Genomic DNA, 24,916 nt, shown 5'->3' with positions numbered 1-24,916 from the left:
AAGGCTAATACTAAATTTTTTAACTTTGATGTGATGTGATATAGTGTTATTAAATCTCACCAAAGGGGCTGTTTATTGTGTGAGCATGAAAACAAAAGAATAAAATATATATTAAAAATTTAATTTTGTTAATTATATAAATAGTTTAAAATATTTAATATTTTCACATCATATATCATCATGTATGTACAACAACAAAAAGTTTCCCATTAAATTACAGAAAGTGTAGAATAATTTGTGTTTTAAAAAATATTTAAAAGTAAATCAGTGATAAAGTTTATAGAAAAAACATAGTCCATTAAAAAGTAGTACTTTTTTTTTCACTCTTAGGAAAAGAATTATGTTTGATTAAAAGTAATCAAAACATTTTATTTTTTTTTGCAGAAACAGACATGTGCCAATCTAAACATAAAAAAAATTCACAAATACGACCTGCAATTTTTTGGTCTGAAGCAGATATTTCTAAAGCAAATGATTTTTTATTATTCGATAATGTTAATTAGGTTGCAGATATAGCAAGTTACTGCTAACTTATGAATCGACATCCATCAATTATTATTTATTCGATACGACCTTCCACCTTGTGTGTGTGTTTCGGAGTTCTCTCCATTTCATCTGTTGGGCGCTCATAGCAGCAACATTATCATCTGCAGTAGCTTTAAGCTACGAAAGGTTTGTTTTTTATTTCAAAAAATTTTGTCATCTTAGTGTGTTCAACCATTTGATTCCTCTACCTCTTCATCTTGTTTTTGTTTTGGTTTTCAATCTTTAATCTTGGAACATGATGATGAGTTTAATCCAGTTGACTTCTGTCCTCTACTAACTATCCACCCCAAATTACCTATTTATTCTCCTTTAGTTTGGATTTTGTGGAATCTGTTCGTATAATTGGTATGTGGGTGTTGGAGATCTGTGTAAAATTGTCTGTAACATTAGTACAGTGAACTGATTCTGTTTATTATGATTTTTTTTTTCTATGTGCTTTATGTTTTATGTGTTAAGCGGGTGGAGAATTATAACTCCCATGGAGGACACAAAGATAAATCAACTGTAAATAAAGTTAATATCTTTTCCTTTCTGCCACGTTGACCAAACATGGAAATAGCACAATGCCATTTTTTTGTTTTAAAGTTGACTTGTTTTAGATGACCAATAATCTAGATTGTATAAGAAGCTAAAAATTTTCTTGTGATTATGATGGTAGGAGTAATTACTACCCGAACAGTTACATATATGTAGAAAAGAGGGTTATGTTTTTCTGTTTATTTATCTGAGTTTGTCTGTGTGGAGAATATACTACAAGGACTTAGTGTCTCAACTGATTTATTTCATTTATTGTTCCATTCTTACTTGCGTTTTTGTGTAAAATTAGGACTGTGTTCAGTTCAACTTACATTCTGATTACCTTTTACGGCAGATTTTCCTTGACCATGGGGCAAAAGCATTTGTTGGTGGCCTTTTGTTTATGGGCTTTAACATGTTCCCTTCTTCCATCTTTCTCCTTCGGAATTCTAAGAATTGGTTTGAAGAAGAGACCTCTAGATCTTAATAGTATTAATGCTGCTAGAAAGGCAAGAGAAGGTTTAAGATCTGGAAGGCCAATTATGGGTGAGCATGATCAGTTTATTGGTAAGGCAAAGGGTGAAGATATTGTACCTTTGAAAAACTATTTGGATGCTCAGTATTTTGGTGAGATTGGAATTGGCACACCCCCTCAGACCTTCACTGTTGTGTTTGATACTGGTAGTTCCAACCTTTGGGTTCCATCATCAAAATGCTACTTTTCTGTGAGTTCAACTTAACTTGTATATTTTAGAAACATGTACATATAAGCTTATCATATTGACTAGTTTTCTCTCGCAGCTTGCTTGCTATACCCATAACTGGTACAAGCCAAAGAAATCCAGAACATATATCAAAAATGGTAATTCCTTTTTGTCATTATTCATGTTGATTAAAGTGGTACTGTGCTAGATGTATGCATTAACTTATATGATATTGTATACCTTATTGTATGTCATGTAATATTAGTTTAATCGTCAGTTTGTAACTACCTTGTTGTTCAGGAACATCATGTAAAATAAACTATGGATCTGGATCAATATCTGGTTACTTCAGTCAAGATAGTGTTAAAGTTGGTAACGCTGTTGTCAAGCAACTGGTGAGTACTTTTTTGTGAGCTCCCACTCAATATATATTTGTAGATAGCTATGCTTACATATTTTACTACTGTGAACTGTAGGATTTCATTGAAGCTACCCGAGAAGGAAGTCTTTCCTTTCTGTCAGCAAAGTTCGATGGAATACTGGGACTTGGATTTCAGGAGATCTCAGTTGAAAATGCTGTTCCATTATGGTGTGTTTCAATCTTTCTTTTGTTGTTTCATCTATACCTAATTTCATTATCAGAGCTGTTTCCATTTTTCGGGCCTTTAACTGACCAGTCCATCATAAAATCACAGGTACAAAATGGTGGAGCAAAATCTTATCAGTGAGAAGGTGTTTTCTTTTTGGTTGAATGGGGATCCAAATGCGAAAAAAGGTGGTGAACTAGTTTTCGGGGGTGTTAACCCGAAGCACTTCAAAGGAGACCACACTTATGTTCCAGTTACTGAAAAAGGTTACTGGCAGGTTAGCAAAAGCACACAATTTATTTGATTAGGAATTCCTTATATATATGTATGTATATATATATATATATGTATGTATGTATATATATACCCTAAACCTAAACCCTATGTATTCACACACCAGAAAATTCTTTAACATGAAAGTTTCCTTTTGCAGATTGAAATTGGAGATTTTTTCATTGGAGGTGCTTCTACAGGTGATTTTATTGTTCCTCGACAATAAAAACTTCTATTTTGGGATTTACTAATGGAGTCATTGAGTGGTTAAGATGATTTGGAATATGGTATAAGGAGTGAATCTGTAATGGACTTTTTACTTCCTCATACTTGAATTGATTTTGTTTTCAAGAAATACAGTGTCAACAAACTATATCTCCACATCAATGTATGAGAAATGACATTTTTTCTCTCTTATTTGTTGCATGTGCTTTGATTAATGTACTTCTAATTCTGAAACATATCAATGCTTTTTAGGTGTTTGTGCGGGTGGCTGTGCTGCTATTGTGGATTCAGGAACATCTTTGCTGGCTGGTCCAACTGTATGTGCTTCCATATTTCTGGAAATCTTTGGCTTATTTACTCTTATTTATAATTTCTGTTGACCATTAATTTCAGCCTGTTGTAGCTGAAATCAACCATGCTATTGGAGCTGAAGGAGTTCTCAGTGTAGAATGTAAGGATGTCGTTTCTCAATATGGAGAGATGATATGGGATCTCTTGGTAGCAGGGGTAGGTATCGAATTGAACATGGTTTTTTTTTGGCTTGTGATATTTTTCCCATTTGCATTTTCACTCTTTGGACCTTAATGAGTTTGATCTTGTTCTGTAGGTGAAACCTGATGACATATGTTCCCAAGTTGGTTTATGTTCCGCCAAAAGGATTCAATCTAAGAGGTCAGAAAGGTCTATGACTCTTTTATATAGATGTCTCCACTTTCTGCTTCCCTTGCACTGCTTTTTCACCATATTTGTTTAATTGCTAGTTAGTTTGGTAATACTTTGAAGAGATTGGATGAATGTTTGATACTTCTTTCTGATTATCAAGGTTAAAAAGTCAGATGTATCAATTCCATGCATTAGCAAATAAGAAAAGACGAGTTGTTTAAAAAAACTGTCAAGGAACCTTCATTACATTTGCATTTACTAGCTTACTACTCTATGATTCTATTCTACTGCCATTGGGAGAGTTTATGTTTTGACTTGACCTCACTCATGCTAAAAAACCTTCTATATTTTGGCTGAAACAGATTCCTAAATCACTTTGAATTCTATTGTTGTGCAGCCCTGGGATTGAAATGGTAACTGAAAAGGAACAGAGTGAGTTGACAGCAAGAGATACTCCCTTGTGTTCTTCTTGTCAGATGCTTGTTCTTTGGATCCAGAATCAACTAAAACAAAAACAAACAAAGGACAAAGTATTCAACTATGTGAATCAAGTATGCCCTTCATATTATCCCATCCACAAGCTCAAGCAGTAATATATATATGGTTTAGAGTACTGACATGTGGTTGATGTTTGTTCTGATGATTGGCAGCTGTGTGAGAGCTTGCCTAGTCCCTCTGGAGAGTCTGTGATAAGTTGTAGTAGTCTTTCCAAGTTGCCAAACATTACATTCACAATTGGAGATAAACCTTTTGTCCTTACACCAGAGCAGGTTAGGGTTTGAACATTCCCATAAATTAAATTACACTGTGCTTGGCTTTGGTGGATATGATTATACTGTTATCTATAGATAGATAGATTAAGGGTAGCTATTTAGTTCTTCTTTGTGATCTAAGAATGTTTTTTGTGGTTTCAGTATATTTTGAGAACTGGAGAAGGCATTACAGAAGTATGCCTTAGTGGGTTTATGGCTTTTGATGTTCCTCCTCCACGGGGTCCATTGTGGTATGTTAACTTGTTAAATTATTTATCCATTTAAGATCACTAGAATGTACAGAACAACCATGAATGAAGTGTATTATCCATGTAAGCTTTGTTCCTGAATGGTAGTGTATATGTGTATGCAGGATTCTTGGGGATATTTTCATGAGGGCATATCACACCATCTTTGACTACGGAAATCTCCAAGTTGGGTTTGCTCAAGCTGTGTGATGATGAGTAATCATGGTTCTGAAAGATGTGTTTGAAATCATTTCAGTAGCCTTTAGTGTAATGTAAATAAGTTGTTGTAACATCTGTAGCTGTTTATGGAATCACGGACTTTTTTTTATCGTTTTAAGACGTAGGAATAAATTTACAGTTGGAAGTGTTGGGCCATACTCATGCCAAACTTCATCATGCTTTCCCACAACCAGTGCCTGTGGATTATCACTATAAATTTTCTCGACTGCTTTTTTATGTTGTGTTTAGACATAGTTTTAAGGTGGTTTATTTATTTCTTTTATACGTTTTAAAATGTCTATCAGATTAGAAATTTAAAAATATTTTTTATACTTTTTTGTTCTTTCACCTATGTGAAGTTTGTTTTCATGTATCTACTTCTCTTCACTCCCATTTTTTTTCCCAAATCTTTTTCTCTTTCCATTCCTTTCCTTCTCTTTTCTACCTGTATTTTTATATTTTTATTGATATAAAGTTTCAATATTTATTTTTTAATTATTTAATGTTGAAATTTAACTTTTAAATATATATCTAACTTTTCAGGATTTAGATCTTATCTTCATTATCACTGACAGGATATTTTGTCTAATAATGTTTTTTACTATATATAATGTTGAAATAAAAATGGACTAATTCGTTAAATGGTTGTTTCTCATTACTCTTACGGTTTTAGTAACTTTTATTGCAACGCTTAGATTTAATAAATGAACACAATAAATGATTAGAATTTCCTAAATAGTGTTTTTCCGCTGACAGCAAATAAGAGAGTATCCAAATCCAATTTTTTAATATCTAACAGGTTTAAATTTTAAAAGATACGAATTGATGAGCAAATCAAACAGGGAAAAAGATACATCTACTAAATCTTTTTAACAACCATATGACGACTATCTTGTGATATTAAAATATTAAACTGAAATATAAACTAAATTATTCAATAATAAAAATAGACTTGTAAGATGATTGTATAAAAAATTGGGTACTCAACATCACCTATTTTAACAACTTCATTTTTTATTCCCATAAACTTATATATTCATAATGAACAAGTGGAACAATTAAATTATCGAGGAAAAATGAATAATGCCTCCGCGCGTGAAAGTAAATGCACAAGCCTTGTAGCAAACGACGTCTAACAAATATAAGCTCCCACAACCTAAACTTTCTTCAAAGTTCTCTTCATTTCGTCAATGAGTTCTGAGAATAGTACATCACTGCATCTAACCAAAAGCTTTGTAATCACAAATTCACAGCATTCAGCTTCAAGCTAACGAAAGGTTGTTTGTTTTACTGTTTTATGTCATCAGTAGCAACGACAACCTAATAAATTTTCATCTGCAACATATTGGAAACTACACATCCAAGTTGTTGGCCGTGGCCTAAAATCTTGATTCAAGAATCAATTGAACTACGGAAACTAACATAACTATTGTACCCACGTAAAAAATATAAAATCCTTACATAATATTGTCACACAGATAAACAGATAACATTTCTGGTCTACCAAATTATCGTGAAATTCCAAATGTTTTCTTCCTCTTGAACTGAGGATGGTGGCAAATGTTTAATAAAACATCTAATGCAAACCAAACCAGATAAATGTCACAACATACTGATACGCCACTGCATGAGTAATGTTCCTTTATTCTTCATCGCTATCATTACTAAATATAGAGGAGATCGGGGCACTTTGCTTCTTTGCAACATTTTGTTTCTTGGTACCAAATGTTATCTGCCAAGCATTTTCGAAAAGAAAATGATATTATTAGCATGCAAAAGGAACACTAAATGGATTGTCAGGGTTGAAAGTATGCAAGACTTGAATCGGAACAAAACAGTATCAAGAATTTGACATTGAGATGTATAAAAACAGCAAGCACTGCAAATTCCCAAGTACTATGGACAATTTTTGTTTTCTTTTCATACCCTAGACACCAGCTGGACATACCTTGGAAGCACTACCTTTAGATGAAAACCCAAATTTCAAAGTATTTCTCTGCTCCTGATCTGTAAGTGCAGTAGCAGTTCTAGATTCGGAGGACACTGTTCCTGATCCAGACTCTTGTTGCAGTTGAAGCCGTTGCTGCTTTTGAGCATCAGCACTGATAGACATTAAGGAAACCGAAAACCAAATGACATGAAAGAAAGTCGATAAAAATTAGACTATTGTCCCCCTAGCCACCCACCCACCCATGATCAAAACAAAAAGGGAAGAAGTGAATAAAAATAAATGGACATATGAGCAAATGGGTACATTTGAGCAAACTTTGCCATTTCTCTCTCTTGACGCTGTTGTTCTCGCTTTTGCCTATCATCTCGACTACTACCACCATGCATTTCCTTCATTTGTTTGAATCGCTGTAGTTAACATCAAGGATTTAGGATTACGAGAAAAAAAAAAAGTCAATTTGGAAATCAAATTAACAAAAGCAGAGCCAAGTTACAGTTAGTCAAATTGTTTACCTTTCTGTGATTGTGATCATAAGAGCTCAAGTGTGCTTCAAATTCCATAGCTAATTTGTATTGCTTGTTGCAGAGATCACAATAAAACACCTTTCGGATTTCTTTCACTTCAGTTTGAATTTTTTGCTCACGTTCAGCTAACACCTGAATTTTCATAATGTGCACGAAGCAGGCAGAAGAAGCCACCAGGTAATAAAAACTGCAGGAAATTCTCAAGACCTTCCAAACTTGATGGTTCCTTATGACATACCAATCCGGTCAAAAGACATGCATATATGCTATATGCAGCCTTCTGCTATGAGGGGTGCAGGTTTGAGAAAATATAAACATCAACTCGATACTACTATGTGGGTTTTGCACTAAGACCAACTACTAAGGAGTGATAAATCATACCTCCCGCTTCTTCACATGTTCTTCTGTCTCCTCCAACTCAACATCAAGTTTTTTTCTCTGGATATTTTCTTCTGCAGTAAAGAAATCATCTTCTTCTTGCTTACCAACTCCCAGTCTTGGATCTCTAATCCCAGATTTAATTGGCTCAGTGATTCCTGCACACATGCCAAGTCAATTTGAAATATAATATAAAGGACAATACTAAAATCACATCACTTTCAGCTTAAGCATCCCCTCAATCAGGAACATTACATTATATTATCAAAACAATAATTGAAAAAAATGAACTCATTGCCAAAATCCTTGTTTGAATCAGAGGCAAGTGCAAATACTCAGGTGATTCAATAAATGATGCGATTTAGCACGAACCAGAGAAAAATACAACTTTTCACCCAGAAGGAAAAATAAAAAGCTTGTGCAAATAGCACTTTGCATAGAATTAAAAAGGGTGCTAAAGGTCACATTAACAAAGATCTAATGGTATACAAATAGAAAATCAATTTAAATGCTGGAATAAAATAACAAAAATTACAGCAATCCTTTCTACGCTTAGAACAAATTACTACTAGGTGTTGATCTATTGAATGACTGAATGAAGCAGCAATAAAGACCAAAATAACAAGATTTGAAGTGAAGTTTTATATATTGGAAACCACCAGCAATGGGACCTGGGATCTGTCAGCTTATCAGAAGCACCATGAGATATAAGTCATGCCAGAGAGAGTTTTGCTTTCATTCCAACCATTCCAGAAGAATAAAGAAAGGGGAAAAAATAGACATAAAACGCATGTTCTAACAACACTATGAAGAGGGGTTCACAGAGGGGTAAGGGGAGACATTCAAGATGAACCAAGGAGAAGGGAAAAATTGTGCAGCACAGCAGAAGCTAAGACAATGGGTAAGTGCATTGTATAAACAAATATTCAAAAACAGAGTAACAAATTGTTAAAATCAAAGAACTGTACAAACCTTGTTCATCCTTCCCAAGACCCTTTCCTTTCCATCCCATCTTTTGGAGAAGCTTAAAGCCAATATTAGATGATGTTAACTGTGTGTCCAGAGATGCTTGCTCTACGTTGTCCAGATCAACATTTTCTGTTGGCCTGTGGTTGATTGGCAAGCGGAAATCATCTGACAAATCCTCAACAAGAGAGTCATGATATGCCTGAAAAATATTCATCTCAATACAATGGAAATCACAGTAATAATTGCATATCTAACATGTCTCAAAGACAAAATATCATATTCATCGAGTATAAATATAATACACAATGTTTTAAATCCCAGATAGCACCCAGCCACAAAAAATGATATAGCGGAAAAGCAGAGATAGCTGCTATTTTTAAAATTTATATCTATGATAAAAAAAATATTAAAAATGAATAGATTCATAATTAGCAAACAAATATATTAGTGTCTTAAAAAAACACACAAGTAAAAGGCAACACAAGTTTTCCAGATGGAACCAGCAATCATTATCTTCTAAATTCCGGTCTTCATAATCATATTCACTACAACTACAGAGATAGGTTCAACTTTTTAAAATTGACATATCAAAAACCTTAATGTAAGCTCGCACACGACTCAATTGAGGAGAAGGGGGGCACCAATTACCTGTTCCTTTTTAGATTGCCTCCTGTCACGGCCACCTGTATCCTGCCTACCATTAGTCCATCGATAGTCCATTTTGGATCTACACAGGAAACAATAATCACACATAAGATGTAAAGACATAGCCAACCGGAGAGTGGGTGCACTGTTCACTAAATCAAGGTGGAAAAATAAGCTGAAAGGAGAAAACACAACATGAACCCAACATAGATTGAAAAGTGCAGGGCAAATTGTACAAGAATAAAAATAAATTGTAATGATAAAGGCCAACACAACTCAGCTAATGAGTTCCCCCACCTTGGAAAAAGAAATCTACTACTTTGTTGAGATTTAACCAAAACAAAACAAGGAAAACTGTTGGGAATGAAAATTGTAATCAGATCCAGAAAACCCTGGCTTAAACATTCTAAGAACAAAACCACGATTTGGAAATATTATTGTATGAGAAAGTACACAACCTTGATGATAGGATGAATAGCGTATATTCTGGAAACAACGTTATCGTCCTGGTTAGATTTCAACGCAGGGTCTTGGGCTTGAGATGTTCAGATTTGATAAGATGAGGGAAAAAACAGGATCAAGTTGAAAGCAAAAATATCGATATTTTAATATTAAAAGGAAAAAAAAATAGAAAAATGGAAAAAGAAGAGAGAGAAAGAACACGAGTGGTGGATATGTAAGGATTGGACATTGGGTTGGTTTCATTCAATTTGGGCTAAACCTGAAAAGTGTGTCTTTAGATACGTTTTCTGTGTTTAGGGCTTGGGCCGAAAAAAAAGTGGAAACTAAGAACAAGAATAACTATACGGAATCGTATCAAAGTTACGGAAACAAGCCTACGTTTGGTTGGTGTTGTTTTTGCAAACATTACTGTATTACTTTTATATATATATATATATATATATATATATATATATATATATATATATATATATATATATATATATATAAATAATGTAATTTCTTGTTTCAGTTAAAAACTTGAAAAATTACTTTAACTCAGTATGCTTGTTTTACTTTTTACAAATAAATGATCATTTTTCAAAATAAGTTTTTTATAATAGAAAGTTTCACATGAGCTGTAAGAGACAATTTTGAATGTTATAGATTCAAGGCATAAAATTCTTTACTTCTTATCTATTTAAGTTTATCTTTCTTTCTTTTTTTTTTAATTGGTAATGTAAAAATATTGTTTCTAATAGGAATCACAGTCTAATAAATACGGAAGTTGTTGTTGATACTGAGAATGAACTCAATATCACGAAGAATGGGCCTAAGAATCATTAGGTCCATTCTTCGTAACATTGAGTTCATCTCAATATCAACAACAACTTCGGTACTTATTGGAATGTGGTTCCTATTAGTTTTCCTCTCTTTTTTTTCTTTTCTTTCATTTTTCATTCTTCCAAATTTGCTCTCCTTATTCAAAGTGGGTATTATTTATAATATGCTTAGAACAAGTGAATATGAGAGAAACAAGAGGAAGAGAAAAATAAAAAATACGTTTCTTTTCCTGTCTGGGTTGCCTCATAACATAAAAAAAGAAAGAATAAAATTTCTATGGAACTTATGTTTTCGGTTCTCTCCAATTTGAGAAAAAAAATAAAAATAAAGAGAAAGAGAAACAGCTTGTTGCATTCAAAAGATCAAATTATAATATTCTCTATTTTTTTTTCCTCAAACTAAATAATGAGGAGGAGCGGAATAATTTGATGACCCAAAATAAATAACAAATGTTCTTGGCAATATACTAGAAATGGTGCAGGCTAGCACAAAAACATCAAATCATACTGAAAAGAAATCTCATCTTAATCATCACCATTTACACACTACAATAATACCACCCTGAAAGAAAGCTTGAGCCATGTTCTACTCACTTTCAGCTCAGGCAAACATTTTTTCCACATTGATTTTAATCAGAGTCTTTACACATAGTCATAATATATATATTTATTAGCAGAACATGTATCATTTTTTAACACTATAGTATTATATTTATTACATGAGACATGCTACAAAACATTATTAAACAAACAAGTGTTAAAGAAACCGGACCACTGATCCGTATTTTGCATGCTCGGTTAAAAAGCAAGTAATTTTTTAAAATAAATGAAGAAGATGAGGGAAAAGGTTGAATATAAGACTGAATATGTTAAGTTTCAGGACAATTTTTATATAACTAAAGATAAACTCTTTTAAGGGCGCACTAATATAATTAATATAAAAGATTTATACTTTACTTATTAATTATACAAATCTTTGTAGTTGAAATATTAGACACAGGACTGAATTGTTCTTTTGTTGAGCATAACGTTGAAAAGCTTAATTAAAAGTGATTACAGCTAGAAAACATGATCAGAAGAAAGACTTAAAATAGCAGTTGTAATGCAAAGAAGGAATATATTAATATTAAAGGGTGTGGTTTAAGTACAAATGGGTATTCCAAACCATGGCCCTTGCAAATATCTTAATTAATGAATGGAGATATTTGAGAGATATTTGAGAGATATTTGAGAGAAAAGCGAAAAAGTTCATTTGTCCACAACAGCAGTACCTTGCTTACTGTTAATCTGTGATATTTTTTGGATGAGTACTCTGAATGTTAAAACTTGCAATCGAGGTTTTGGGTTACAGGGCGCCACCACTTTAAAGCCACCAAGTACGTTCTGCGGTTCAACAGAAAAACTTAACCCCAGAGAGAATCAACTTTATTTAAAAGCACTTAATTAAGACTCTCCTTTTGTTATAAAAAATCTCAGAAACCGCTGGACCTTACGCTCCTGTATTGTGCATGAACCAATCTAAAAAGCTGTCTTCCAACTAATTTTCACTTCGTTAAAACACGACCATGATTATTTATTCTGCAGACTACACCTTATATTATTGTTGCTAATGTCATGTTATTTACATAAGCAGGTAACTTACTTAAGTAAACAGCGTTCACTTTCCCATTTCACAAACCACGACCACGAGTACCAACCTTATCACTCATGGATCTTTCGAGAAACAATTATATAGAGTCGCGATAATGCACCGATACTTTAATATGAATCATGTGTCCGTGTCTCGTGATATTCATGTCCGACATATATTCATGTTCAATATTTTAAAATATTTTATCAATTCATAATCTATAAAGTAATAATACTTTTATGATGACAATAATTTATAATTTTTTATTTTGATAACTTAAATATGATTTTAAGTTAGATTCTCGTAATAACAATAATATATTTATTATATCTATTAGAATTATTGTACGCTTTTTAGTATCAATATATCACGGATTATATTTTATTATTTTCAAATAAACGTATTGACATGTCGTATTCAATAGACGTATCGTATTTTGTGTATTATAGTTACAGAACATCAATGAGACATGAATATAAACGTAACCCACAAATAAGAAATCAATAGTGCTTTCAACCAAAACCTTAAGAGAGACAATTTATCGGTCTTCATCCCTCTAGGGGTTAATTTTTTCACAAGAGACTCAAACTCAAATTTAGATATCCAAAGACTTAGTGAAATCTTACATGGAACAGATGGGTCTAGATACTAGAGATTTTCTAGGTTTGTTAAGTGTGTTCATATCTTTTTGCTTGGAAAGTGTGGTTAAAAAGTGAGGTTTGTAATAGCTGTCAATGCATATTACAAAAAAATGTTTGTTACGAAGAGAGGAAAGGGTAAGTGGAAGATGGAACCCAAGCAATTGTGAAGTTTTGATGACCAAAGGGGGAATGGGGCATAGCCAAGACCAAGTCTATGAGTGAGTGAAACCAGCGGACCACAGAAAATGTGCCTTTGCCAAAAGATGGAACCGTGTTACATGTTCCATGTCAGCTTTAATTGGACCATGAATATTGATCACAACAGTGGTTTGAATCGGATTCTCCACCCTTAATCCCAGTTTAAAAAAGTTCCCAACTTGTGCTTATAAATTCAGCCTCCACCCTCCAACAAGTAACCCAACACCTCAACTCCTACAAGTTTTTCTTCCCACTATTCTCCTCACCATAACCATGGCTGCCAGAAACAGGCAACGGAAATCTTCTTTTCTTTCTGTCTTCAACATATTCAAATCCAGCAACAACAAGCAGAGAGGAGGAAGCAGTTACAGCAGTTACTATGATGAAGGACCAAAGGTTTCTGGGACCAAAGTGTGGCCTAGTGATGAAGACAAGGGACGATGGGGGGTGGCTGATCCTGTCATTGACCTCAGAGCCACAGCTTACATTGCAAAATACAAGAAGCGCGTTTCAGAATCTGAAATTCATTGTCAAGCTCAGTCACAGTACTAGGTTGTTCTTTTATTGTACCTGACTTAAACCTCCATGTCTTTAGTTACTATTGATTAATAAGTTGAGAAGCACAAAAAACCATGTTTGTTTAGATATCAATAATAATCACGATATTGTTAAATCATAATTCGGAGTCTGGGTCATATGTAGTCTATAGACATCCTTACTGTGTAATGTTCTCGTTAGTTTGAGGCCATTCTTAGAAGGGTGAAGAGGTGTTCTTATGAGCTAATAATTCAGAATATTGATTCACATTACTATTATTTTTACCAACCAATTTGTACGCATATCTTATATTTACTATTTTACCTTTTAATTTTTTCACTTTTTTTCTTATAAATATAAAAATTAACTTTTTTTAATAACTAAAATCTTTTTAAAAGTGTAAAAGCTATTTCTTTCATTACGATGTAAAAGCTAAAATTGTAGAAAATATAGCGAATAGTGACTTGGTTTGATGTTAATGGACAAATCCACATGGATTCCCTTTCTACTTAAATGATATGACTGAAACTTGGGACATCATTTCACGCCTACTGTATTTGTCACTAAAGAATACCTTTGATTGTTTATTTGTTTTGACCAGAGTAGAATGGAATCATTTGTAATAAAAGTTTATAAATAGGTGGAGAAAACAGGGGCAAAATATATCCTACTACATATTGAAGTTCTTGAAAGGAGTTTTTCTTTTTAGCTAAATTACCTGTTTTTTTTTTCTTTAATTTGTTTGAAAAATTACAAAATCCGTAATTTTTATTTGATACAATTAAGTTTTTTTAATCTTTAAAAATAATCTATTTATGTTTTTTTATTAATTGCGGCTAACATTATATTTGTACATAACATGTGTAAATTTGTAATATTTTCATTATTTATTTTTTTATATATTTTTTTATTATTTTTGGGGTTTTTTAAAGTGTCATGTGTCAGGTCATTGTCGTACCATGTAGCAGTGCTACGTGTCAGTATAGTGTCATATGTTAATGTCAATGTCACATCACACGATCTTGTATTCAATTTAGTTAAGGTCATAATAATTGTCAAGATAATGATATTTTAATTCATATTTTTTAACTCACTTTTAATCTATTACTTTAATCACCATTTGATCATTTATTTTGATTCTTTTTAGTGATGTGATATGATAATTTAATGGTGATTGAAGTGGTGGGTTAAAAGTATGTCAAAAAAATTGGTTAAAATATCATTATCCTTTCTATATTTGTGATTACGGACTCAATTTAGCATATTTTTTTAATTGATCAATGTTGTACCCTCTATAATAGGACTAAATTAGTAATTAAGATTAAAATATAATTTATGTATATATGTTAAACTATTTTTTAAAAAATTTATATATATCAAATCAATTCATCTATATATTAAAATTACTTTTATTTTGTAATTTTTAATTTCAATAAAAAATCTATATTTTAAACTTTTTTTTTTTAAATATTAAAAATGTAAATATAAAATTTAAAAGTATCATTTTAGAGTGTTTTGTATTAAGTACCCTTATATTATATAAAATATATATATTGAATACACTTACACACCCTCTAAATAAGAGAGTATTCAATACAAAACCTTTAAATATACACCTTATATTATATAAAATTATAATGTTTCGGTATTCAATTTTTTAAATTAGATATAGAGATGGAACGAATATCTATATATTCATTTAATTTTTGTGTTCATAACTATTTTAATATTTATTTTCGTTCTCATACTTCCCCTTTTGAATTTCTAAAACACATTATATTTATTAAGGTAATATAAAAAAATTATATCATATTTTTGTTAATCTTTAGTTTGGTAACCTACTTTTATAAGTTACATATTTAATTATTTTTACAAATTTGTATATTTATTTGACCTTTATAATTCTTATTTGATATACAATAATAGTTTTTTCTCGATATTTGATATTATAGAAAAAACATTGTTTTTCACTTAATACATGATAGTATGATATTTTAATTAATATAATTTTTTTTTAAATATTTAATTAATATTCGCAATAATAAGAGACGAGTACATAAATGTGTAGGAGTATAAAGATAAAGATGGAACGAGACAGAACTTTTTGAATAGTGAAATTAGCATCATCCTCTCCCCTTTTCAATTTATTTTGTATCAACCATCTTTAATAAAAAAAAAATCAAACATATTCTTGAACTTAATGTTGTTTTAGATTTGATTAAAATTTTAAAGGATGGGAAATCAAATTTAAAATGTAACTTTTTAGATAAATTAAATTTGGAAATTATTGTAATCTTATTAACTCGAAATTTATTTTAGAGTTTGAATTTTGACATGTCATAATAATTATATAAAATAATATTTTTATTTTACAATTAATTTGCATAGTTTTCTCTTCAAGTTTTAAAGTTGATATAATTTTCCATTCACATTTAATGTAATCGAATTCTGGTTATTGATAACATTTTTTTTTGTATTACTCTCTTCAACAAAATTTAACTAAAAATAGTACACATAAGTTAATAGATGTTGGATGGGTTTTTTTTTTCTGGAACTAACATAAATTAATAAAATCAAATAGTGTTTTTCTCCTCTAAACTGGCTATGCACGCATAGATATAAAGATGCGTTAAATATGTATTTGTCCCTCAAGTTTAAGTGAATTTTGGAATTAGTCTCTCATCAAAATTTTATACCAATTTAATCCTTTATCTTTCAAAATACGTGAATTTAGTCTTTTTAACCAAATTTTGTTAAGTTTATATAATGTTTCAAACACATTTCATGATAGTATTTAAATTAATATTGAAGCAAAAATGTGTCAAACAGTGTAAATAATTTAAATACTATCATGAAATGCGCTTGAAACATCAGATAAACTTAACAAAATTTGGTTAAAAAGACTAAATTCACACATTTTAAAAGATGAAGGACTAAATTGGTCAAAAATTTTGATGAGGGACTAATTCCAAATTTCGCTGAAACTTGAGGGACCAAAAACATATTTATCCCTATAAAGATTATGCTATAAAATAAAATAAAATAAAAAAACAACTTTTTTCTTACATAATTTTATTGTCCATGATAGGTATGTTGGATCTTGTCATTTTGTTTATATTTTTAAAGTATTTGTTTAATAAAAAAGATGTGCTAAAAAACTACAATAACACACTTATATCGAAACTACAAATAAATACTATGCCATAAACTAAAATCAAAGAGAACAACATGTTTTTATCACATTTTGTTGACCATAAAATCGTATCTAAATAGGTATATGTCATTTCATCTGTCTATGGTTGTTCATTTTTTAAGTATTTTTCAATTAAAAATATATGTTTAAAAAAGTATACAAAGTGTTTTCAAACAAAAAGTTTTTAACTGTTTTTCACAAATAATTTTTTCAATAAAAAAAAAAAAAACCTTCATCACTATTTATTTTTAAAGTGACCTTGATGACATGATTATTTTTTTTATCATTTGAGTGAATGCCAGCTCTTGGAATCCTATAGGCTTCCAGGAAATAGGGTTATTGTGGTTTTCTTTGGGAAAAAAACAGTACCGTACGTTGTATATGTTTCTTATCAACCTTTTTTTGTGCTTCACTTTCAAACACTGCAATTTCATTTCCCTTCCTCCTTTTTGCTCCTTTCTTTATTCTGTTCTCAAAGAGTTACGTATCCACCATCTTTATCAAGTGCTATTAGGTTAAATTTAGAAAAGGAAAAAACGTAAAATCCCAAGTGAATTCCTCCTCTTTTTTGCACAACTCATTTTTAAATTCATGTAAATTTATTCAGTTTATAAAACTCTCACATTATATATAAGCATCAATTAAATCTGACATCAGTTTTAATCCAGAACGTTAACATAATGGATTAATAAATACTTATCTTTATATATTACTCATTTTTATTTAGTTTGAGATTACCAACTCTATACTTAGATTTTTCACAATATTCTTTTTTAATGTACTGCAAAATTAATGTGAAATATATGATATTCTTGAGATTTACGCTTTTATATGTATACAATGAATTTCCACTCTTTAACTTTTTTTATTAAAACTATGATTTGATCTAATAATATTTTGAACATTTTAAAATTAAAAAGGTTGGGTCCTAGACTTTTTTTGTTGTTGTAAAAAATAGTATATCTGCCACTTGAGGTAGCCAAAAGACCTACTCATTTAATGCATATCATCGTATAGTTCCTTCAAAGCAATCGATTCTTATTGTTTCCATCTCTAATGGATTTGGAATGATGTCTAAAATATTAGATAATCGAGGGCTCAAATTCACCATCACATATTAATGAGAAACTACTCTTATTATTTGATGAAGAAATCAGTTCGTTTAACAAGATTTTAGCAACGGTAAGAGATTTCACATCTAAATGAGTTTAAATTACGTAAGTATATAAGTGGACGCAAAGACCACCTTACAAACTAGTTTTTTATGGTTGAGTTTAGTTTAAAGTTTACTTCTTAACATGATATCAGAATAATCATGAGTCAGATTCTATCATAACGAAATTTGTTTGTTAGGTCTATTATATATCATCGGTTATCGTGAGACTTATTATTAGGTCTATTATATCATCTGCTATCCAACTACACATTAATATTTAGTCTCTTGCTTAGAAATTAATTCTACTTGATGAAAAAAAAATGATTTTGGTTGATGAAGAAATTAAAAAAAAAAAAGTTGCTTCTATTTTGACGTGAATTTGATATTTATAAAATTAATTTTGGATGTTTGTAAACAAATTTATTATAACACGAATGAATTAATTTTAAAAATTGATTAAGAAATTTTAAAAGGGAAAGCATGCACTTATGATGGTGGTAAGAAGGAAATGTAGATGAGGAAAAGTCCATTATCAGTGGTACAGAACTACGTGCATAAAGATAAAGTAAAAAGTGGCAATGAATTAATAATGACGTGAATCTTCACACAGGTGAGGAGAAAGTACAGAGATCATAGCCTAGACAGCATTATTAACAGTACCCTATCTATATACCTATAGCTACTAATTAAATCTCTTTCAATACTCTTCACAGAAAAGCTTGTTTCGGTCAAGAAGGTGAGTTGCGGACTATAGCAAAAGTATTTGGTACCTTCAAATTGTCGTTTGTTTCCATGCCATGCAATCATCAACGCTGATTGAGTCCTTCATCTTACCACTCCTTTATCAGATTCTCCAGTATTCATGGCTATTCACCAACCTCAACCCACTATAAATTCAGATCCCACCTTCCCAATTACGATCAAAAACCTAACAATTCCTTATTTAACAATCATTGGCCAAGAAGAGTTAACAACATGTTAAGCTTCTTCTTTTTTCTCAACTTGTTCAGAAGTAACAAGAAGACGAAAGGAAGGCGAAGGAATGGGCGTGAGATTGTGCGTGATTGGCCTAGCGATTATGACAAAGGGACTTGGGGTGTGGCTTCACCCAATATTGACAACAAAGCTCGAATTTTCATTGATAAGCAGAAGAACCGTGTTCACCATCAACCTTGATCTCGCTATCTATGCCTGCACATGCATGCCATAATATGGAAGAAGAAGAAGAAGAAGAAGAATATATGTCACTATATGTGTTTATTTCTCTGCATTTTATTATTATAAACTAACTGATGTTCTTCTAGTCTTATATACTTAATTAATTTATATAATAATTGAGTTTTATGGTTACTTAATTTGTAAAACTTACTCGTAAAACTTCTTTATTTCTCATTATTAATTAATATTTACAGAAACTGATTTTAATTTAGAGAGAAATATACATTTATTTACAAAAGAACACTCTGTACCATTTTCTTTTTCTTTGACATGTGTCCTTGAACATGTTTTGAATACTGATTTTTGAACTCTGTACCCTTTGCATGAGTATCTTTCTAATTATAACCGGTTCATCGATGCTATTTTTCTTGAAGATATATCAGAGTGTATTGAAAATGAAGTACAAAGTACCCCTACCCAAGTACATCAAATAACATAAACTGATAACTTATTCTATACCGGTGGCAACACTGACATAAAAAAAAAAATAGTAACCAACAAGAAAGAAAGAAACTTTATAAAAAATATTCATTTTCATTTCACTAGAGAGACTTGTAATTATTGTGGTTGGAAAACTTCAGCTTTATATTTTTAATTTTAAGTATTGATTTGAGGTGAAATATTGTTCAAATTATGCGATAATATTATACGCAAAAACTGTTTGCTAATGAATATTAAAGTGAAGAAAGTTGAGCCAGGAATGTCTTGATGATTTTTTTTTTATATAAAAATTATATTATGATTTCCATTTTTTTTTTTATTTCTTAATATAATTTAATGTGAATAATTGATTAATATATTATTATGTTTTTTTAAAAAAAAAATTAATAATCCACGTTAAGTTAGGTTAGAGAGTAAAAATTAGAGTTAAAATATAATTTTTCTTTTTTATTTTTCTAAATTCAATATCAGTCCTCTGTTTTGTTCGTACCTGTCCCTTAATTTAAACAATCTAAATCTTAATAATTTAAAACTGGATCCAGTTGTCAACCTTAATTGGTTTTTGTTTTCCAAGAACAAAATATGACACGTTGAACACGGGCATGCATATTTCTAATTCTATCTCACTTCTCACGTGCTTTGTGGTGGGTTTTCAAAAGATGCTATCTTCTTTCTTTTCTGCCCGTCTTTATCTCGTCCTTTATAGTATATATATATATACAAGCTTGTTCATGTTTTTTTAGTTCAGATTTGTAAGTGAAGGTGAAAAATAAGCTAATGATGGAGGAAGTTATATTCTTCCAACTTCATGATATTTGACGATTATTTTTTAATCAGATCACCAATAATTATATATATTTTTTCTCTTAGTGGATAATTATAAGAGAAAAACCTAATTATTGATCGTAATAATTTTCCCCATATGCTCGTGAATTTCATCCGGTGTCTACTAAAGTACATCACAATTCAGTGATTTTTCATTTGATTAATTAATATAATATACATACACGAAAAGCATACAAATGTTTTAAATAAAAACTTTGTACGCAAAAAATTTTGAGCCCATTGCATATAGTTTTCAATCAAATAAGCAAAACTAGAAGAAGATTTTTTTAATATAAATTCTTTCCAATTTAGTTAATTAAACTTTTAAACTCGCATTTAAAACATTTTCTATCTTCAATGTTTCTCCAAACTCCAATTAATTAAATAAATATAAGGATTCAAAGGTCGTGAACCAAATAAAGAGACTAATAGAAAATTTTCATTTTAATAATTAAAACATTAAAGCTTTATTAAGTAATAAAAATATTTAGTGGTAAGAATGGCACACTAATAATAAAGCTACACCTATGTTCAGTTATTAATAAAAAATTACGATCTTATCTCTTCAAATCCCGCCTTTACCTACACCTATGTTCAGTTATTTATGATTAAAAGCTAAATGCATGAAAGATTTCAGATTAAAAATCTGATTTATTAATCATAAATAATATATATATATATATATAAAATACGTAATTGTAGATATTCACAAATAAAATTCGTAATGAATAATAAATGAATATTCTAAATAAATATCTGTGGATAATGGGTACAAATATTTTTTATATTCGCATGATAAGAAACGGGTACGGATATCATAGTATCTGTATCCCTAATATCCGTACTTATTATACTCTAATTTAAACTAAAAAATTATGATTAAAATAAATAAATAATTTTTAAAAATTTGATTTTTTTTAAAACTGTAAACTAATCTTATTTAAATAGTTATTTGAACTGAATATTATATATTATATTTTATTTGAATTTGAAATTAAAATATGTTATTACATATAATTTTTTTAAATACGATATTGAAAAAATATGTGATACTCTAATGAATAACCATACGGATATAAAAATGAGTAGGTGACAGACGGGTAGAGTACGAAAAATTATTACGCGTAGCCTAACCTCATCACATTTCTATATGTTTCAAGTAATTTAAATTTTGATATAAAAATTTCAATAATAGAAAGCAACTCAAAAGAAAAAGGACAGTATTGATGTGATTTTCACAAGAAAAAACAACTATACTATACATATCATGGTATTATTTTTTATCGAAAAAAATAAAAAGTTATTTTGAGGATAGATATATATCTTTTAAAAATATACTATTATTTTCAGCTCAATAAATTTTTACATACACTTTATATATTTTATTTTATCTTTCATTTTTTTGCAAATATAAAAATTAACCTTTTTAACGACTAAAATATCCCTAAAAATCATAATAATGTATCCGGTGTCAAAAAATTAATTTTAATGTTCTGCTGTGTTTTCTGAATTATATCTATCTTCAATATATATATATATATATATATATATATATATATATATATATATATATATATATATATATATATATATATTTATTAATTTACATTTCATATTTTAAAATATAGTAAAAGCGCTTTTAATATATTTAAAAAAGTACTCTAAAAGTACAATAACAAAATTGAGTAGAAAATCTAAACTTAAAAAAAATATTTTCCATCCTAAAATTGATAGTTTGTCTTGTGGTATTATACATAATTTAATAAATAATTTAACGTAAATTTGAGAACAAAGTTTGTTGTAGACAAAATTAATGAACGAAACATATAACTTTAAAAGGTAGGTAAGAATCCACTTTTTTCCATCAAATCAGCTTTATGATTTTGATGGCATGAGATATTCCAAGCAGTGGTAGCACACTGAATTTGGGGAGTGTGTAGAGATGAACTCCAATTTACTTGCCAAGGGTTTTTCTGGAAACTAATATTCCCTTGTCTTGTCTACTTCCATTTTCTTTGTTTGGCAACTAATTTTAAATAAATAACTATAAATACTGTCTTCTTTGCTTTTGTCCTTTAATTTCTGGATTCTGAACCAAACCAAAAGGGAAAATAAAAATAAAAAATGGAGTGAGTTAGTGATGCCAGGCTAAAAGAAAATGGTTCTGTAGTACTGTTGTACACCTTTTGTATAACAGGACATAATGGTGACCATGCAAATGCAAATAAGGGTTTTGCACTCAACCTTGTTTTCTAGGTTTCTCATGTCTTCATGTGTTGTCTTTTGCACATTGTTTATACACCCTTCCCTTCAATTCCATGTTTCCCACACAACCTTTTTCCTTTCTCACCTCGACACCTGTTTCGTATATGTTCACACTCTTCGTTTACTCTTCAATTTTAAAACACAGAATTTTTTTTCTGATGGACGTGTCAACAACATTTTTTTTAATCAATGGATGATTTTCATTTTTTATTTTTATTATTTATTCTCTAAAATGAAAATAAAAAATTAGAAGTTAAAGTATAATTTTTCGTACTTCTATTTTGAACACCTATAAGTCAGTTCAAATTTATGTACTCAAATTATTCATCCCCACAATCATTTAAAAAAGGATTTTTAATGCAGACAAATAAAGATAAAGTTGCTCCAAATTAAACCCCTGGTGTTAGGTTACTTCGCACTATAACTCTTGATACACTTGTTATATAAGATTCAACTTTTACACTATTCAAATTCTTAAAAGAAAATTATGATAATTTAATTAGAAAATACAAATAAAAGAGAGATAAATATATAAAAATAATAACTCAAAACGATTAAGAGTTTAGGGTTTCTTCTCAAAGAGAAATAAATTGAGAATTTTATAGGGTCTCTTTCCTTTTATTCACGTTCTTTTATTTTATTTTTTATTTTATATTATAAAATTGTTAGGTATAATTAGTCGTATAGTACCTAGTTTGGGGCTAGGGTGTCAAATAAGTACTCGGTTTTAAAAAAGTGTCAATTGCATCCAACTTTTAAAAAAGTGCTTTAATTAGGTCTTTTTCAGACAGAGTTAACTAACGCCGTTAGTCAACGTGCCACATGTCGGTCTGTGATTTTTCTTTTTTTTAAAAAAAAAATAAATTTTTTAAATTTTTTGAAAATAAAAATAAAAATGCCACATGTCAAGTCCCTGTGTGTGACACGTGGCATTGTCAGTGCCACATGGCATTGCAATGTCATGTGTCAGTGTCACTATCATATGTCATTATGTTGATTTTGATTTAGTCCCCATATATGTCTTTTTGTTTCAATTAGTATCTAAGTATGTATATCTGATTCAATTTTGTCCCAATTTTTTTTAATAATTAAAATATTTTTGTAATCCATTTTTTATAAGATTAAAAATAATTAACTATAAATATTTTTACAAAATTAAGTACTAATATTTATATTGTTCCTCTCAATTTCAGACCAAATTTATTATTTATATAAATGTTATACTAATATTTTTTATTAAAAATGACTTTTTAACATATTACTTTATTAATTACTTTTTTATTAAGTACTCATATTTTGTTAATTTTTTTTTAAATAGAACACTATTGTCTCTTACTAATTTTAAACCAAAATTTCTATTGGTTTGAATGTTATACTAATTTTTTTTATTATTAAAAATGACTTAATAAAATGACCTTTACCACTAAATTTTAATATAAATATCAAATACTTAATTTTTGTTAAACTTTTATACTCAATTACTTTTATTTTTATAAAAAAATGGATTTTAATTATTAAAAAAAATTGGGACAAAATTGACTCAGATACACATACTTAAGAACTAAATTGAAACAAAAAATATATATGGGGACTAAATCGAAATCAACACAATGGCATATGATAGTGATACTGACACAGTGCCACGTATCACATACAAGGACTTAACACGTGGCATTTTTATTTTTATTTTCAAAAAATTTTAAAAAAAATTTAAATTTTTTTAATTTTAAAAAAATAAAATAAAAAAAACCACAGACTGACGCATGACACACTGAAAGGGACCTAATTAAAGCACTCTTTGAAAAATTGGAATGCAATTGACACTTTTTTAAAACCGGGTACCTATTTGACATCCTAGTCCCAAATTAGGTACTATATGACTAATTATACCAAATTGTTAATACCATTTTTTCTATTTTGAGAAATTTGTATAGAAAACGAAAAGTATTGTTTGATGTGTCTTCATAAAAGTTTTAAACAGGAAAAACTAGAAAATAAGGAGATATTGAAAAGTGCAAACAGAAAAATGCAAATACACACGTAAATAAAAGTAAACGGTTCCTTATTTGACTTCATATAAACTTATACATTGTATCCCAGTATCTTTATTGTTTTATATGGTAAGAAAATCTTGAACCCAGACAACAAAATTACCCACAGGTATTAATATTTATAAAAAAACAGTGGGCATGAGTTGCTTGAATAAATAAGATGAAACAATTATTTAAGTCTAATAGGCGTGTGTTTGGTATGTCCATTGAAGTTTCAAACTGTAAATTATTAAAGAAATATTATATTTTTAACTCTAGTTAACATGCAACATAGTCGA

At 29.7% G+C, this 24,916-nt stretch overlaps 2 protein-coding genes across 4 annotated transcripts; one reads left to right on the top strand and one right to left on the bottom strand.

Moving 5' to 3' along the window:
• Window positions 1-378: 378 nt before the first annotated feature.
• On the top strand, window positions 379-4,970 carry LOC114186131 (aspartic proteinase-like). Of its 2 annotated transcripts, none has more exons than XM_028074168.2 (14): window positions 379-672; window positions 1,418-1,787; window positions 1,864-1,924; window positions 2,067-2,161; window positions 2,243-2,355; window positions 2,462-2,630; window positions 2,787-2,826; window positions 3,104-3,168; window positions 3,245-3,358; window positions 3,459-3,523; window positions 3,912-4,065; window positions 4,165-4,284; window positions 4,429-4,517; window positions 4,640-4,970. In XM_028074168.2, exons 2-14 carry the CDS (start codon window positions 1,431-1,433, stop codon window positions 4,722-4,724), a joined length of 1,527 nt encoding a protein of 508 aa, XP_027929969.2. In that variant the 5' UTR covers window positions 379-672; window positions 1,418-1,430; the 3' UTR covers window positions 4,725-4,970. The 2 variants fall into 2 exon arrangements, with proteins under 2 accessions (XP_027929969.2, XP_027929962.2); XM_028074161.2 differs by having other exon boundaries at window positions 3,459-3,532.
• Window positions 4,971-6,136: 1,166 nt separating this feature from the next.
• On the bottom strand, window positions 6,137-9,858 carry LOC114192201 (D111/G-patch domain-containing protein). Of its 2 annotated transcripts, none has more exons than XM_028081846.2 (8): window positions 9,659-9,858; window positions 9,204-9,282; window positions 8,559-8,754; window positions 7,590-7,744; window positions 7,197-7,340; window positions 6,988-7,091; window positions 6,682-6,835; window positions 6,137-6,465 (listed from the first exon to the last, which is right to left on the bottom strand). In XM_028081846.2, exons 2-8 carry the CDS (start codon window positions 9,273-9,275, stop codon window positions 6,376-6,378), a joined length of 915 nt encoding a protein of 304 aa, XP_027937647.2. In that variant the 5' UTR covers window positions 9,276-9,282; window positions 9,659-9,858; the 3' UTR covers window positions 6,137-6,375. The 2 variants fall into 2 exon arrangements, with proteins under 2 accessions (XP_027937647.2, XP_027937654.2); XM_028081853.2 differs by having other exon boundaries at window positions 6,696-6,835.
• Window positions 9,859-24,916: the final 15,058 nt, after the last annotated feature.

The sequence above is a fragment of the Vigna unguiculata genome, chromosome 1, assembly GCF_037176805.1.
Source record: "Vigna unguiculata cultivar grain cowpea cultivar isolate G323 ecotype 2 chromosome 1, ASM3717680v1, whole genome shotgun sequence".
NCBI classification, from domain to species: Eukaryota; Viridiplantae; Streptophyta; class Magnoliopsida; order Fabales; family Fabaceae; genus Vigna; species Vigna unguiculata.
This window is presented reverse-complemented; position numbering and strand designations above follow the sequence as displayed.

Coding starts and splice junctions, on each gene's coding strand:
- LOC114186131 (XM_028074161.2), top strand. CDS start 1,431: ATGGGGCAAAAGCATTTGTTGGTGGCCTTTTGTTTATGGGCTTTAACA. Junction 1,788..1,863: donor CATCAAAATGCTACTTTTCT/GTGAGTTCAACT, acceptor TTTCTCTCGCAG/CTTGCTTGCTATACCCATAA. Junction 3,359..3,458: donor GGGATCTCTTGGTAGCAGGG/GTAGGTATCGAA, acceptor CTTGTTCTGTAG/GTGAAACCTGATGACATATG.
- LOC114192201 (XM_028081846.2), bottom strand. CDS start 9,275: ATGGACTATCGATGGACTAATGGTAGGCAGGATACAGGTGGCCGTGAC. Junction 7,092..7,196: donor ATGATCACAATCACAGAAAG/GTAAACAATTTG, acceptor TGTTAACTACAG/CGATTCAAACAAATGAAGGA. Junction 6,466..6,681: donor CTAAAGGTAGTGCTTCCAAG/GTATGTCCAGCT, acceptor AATGCTTGGCAG/ATAACATTTGGTACCAAGAA.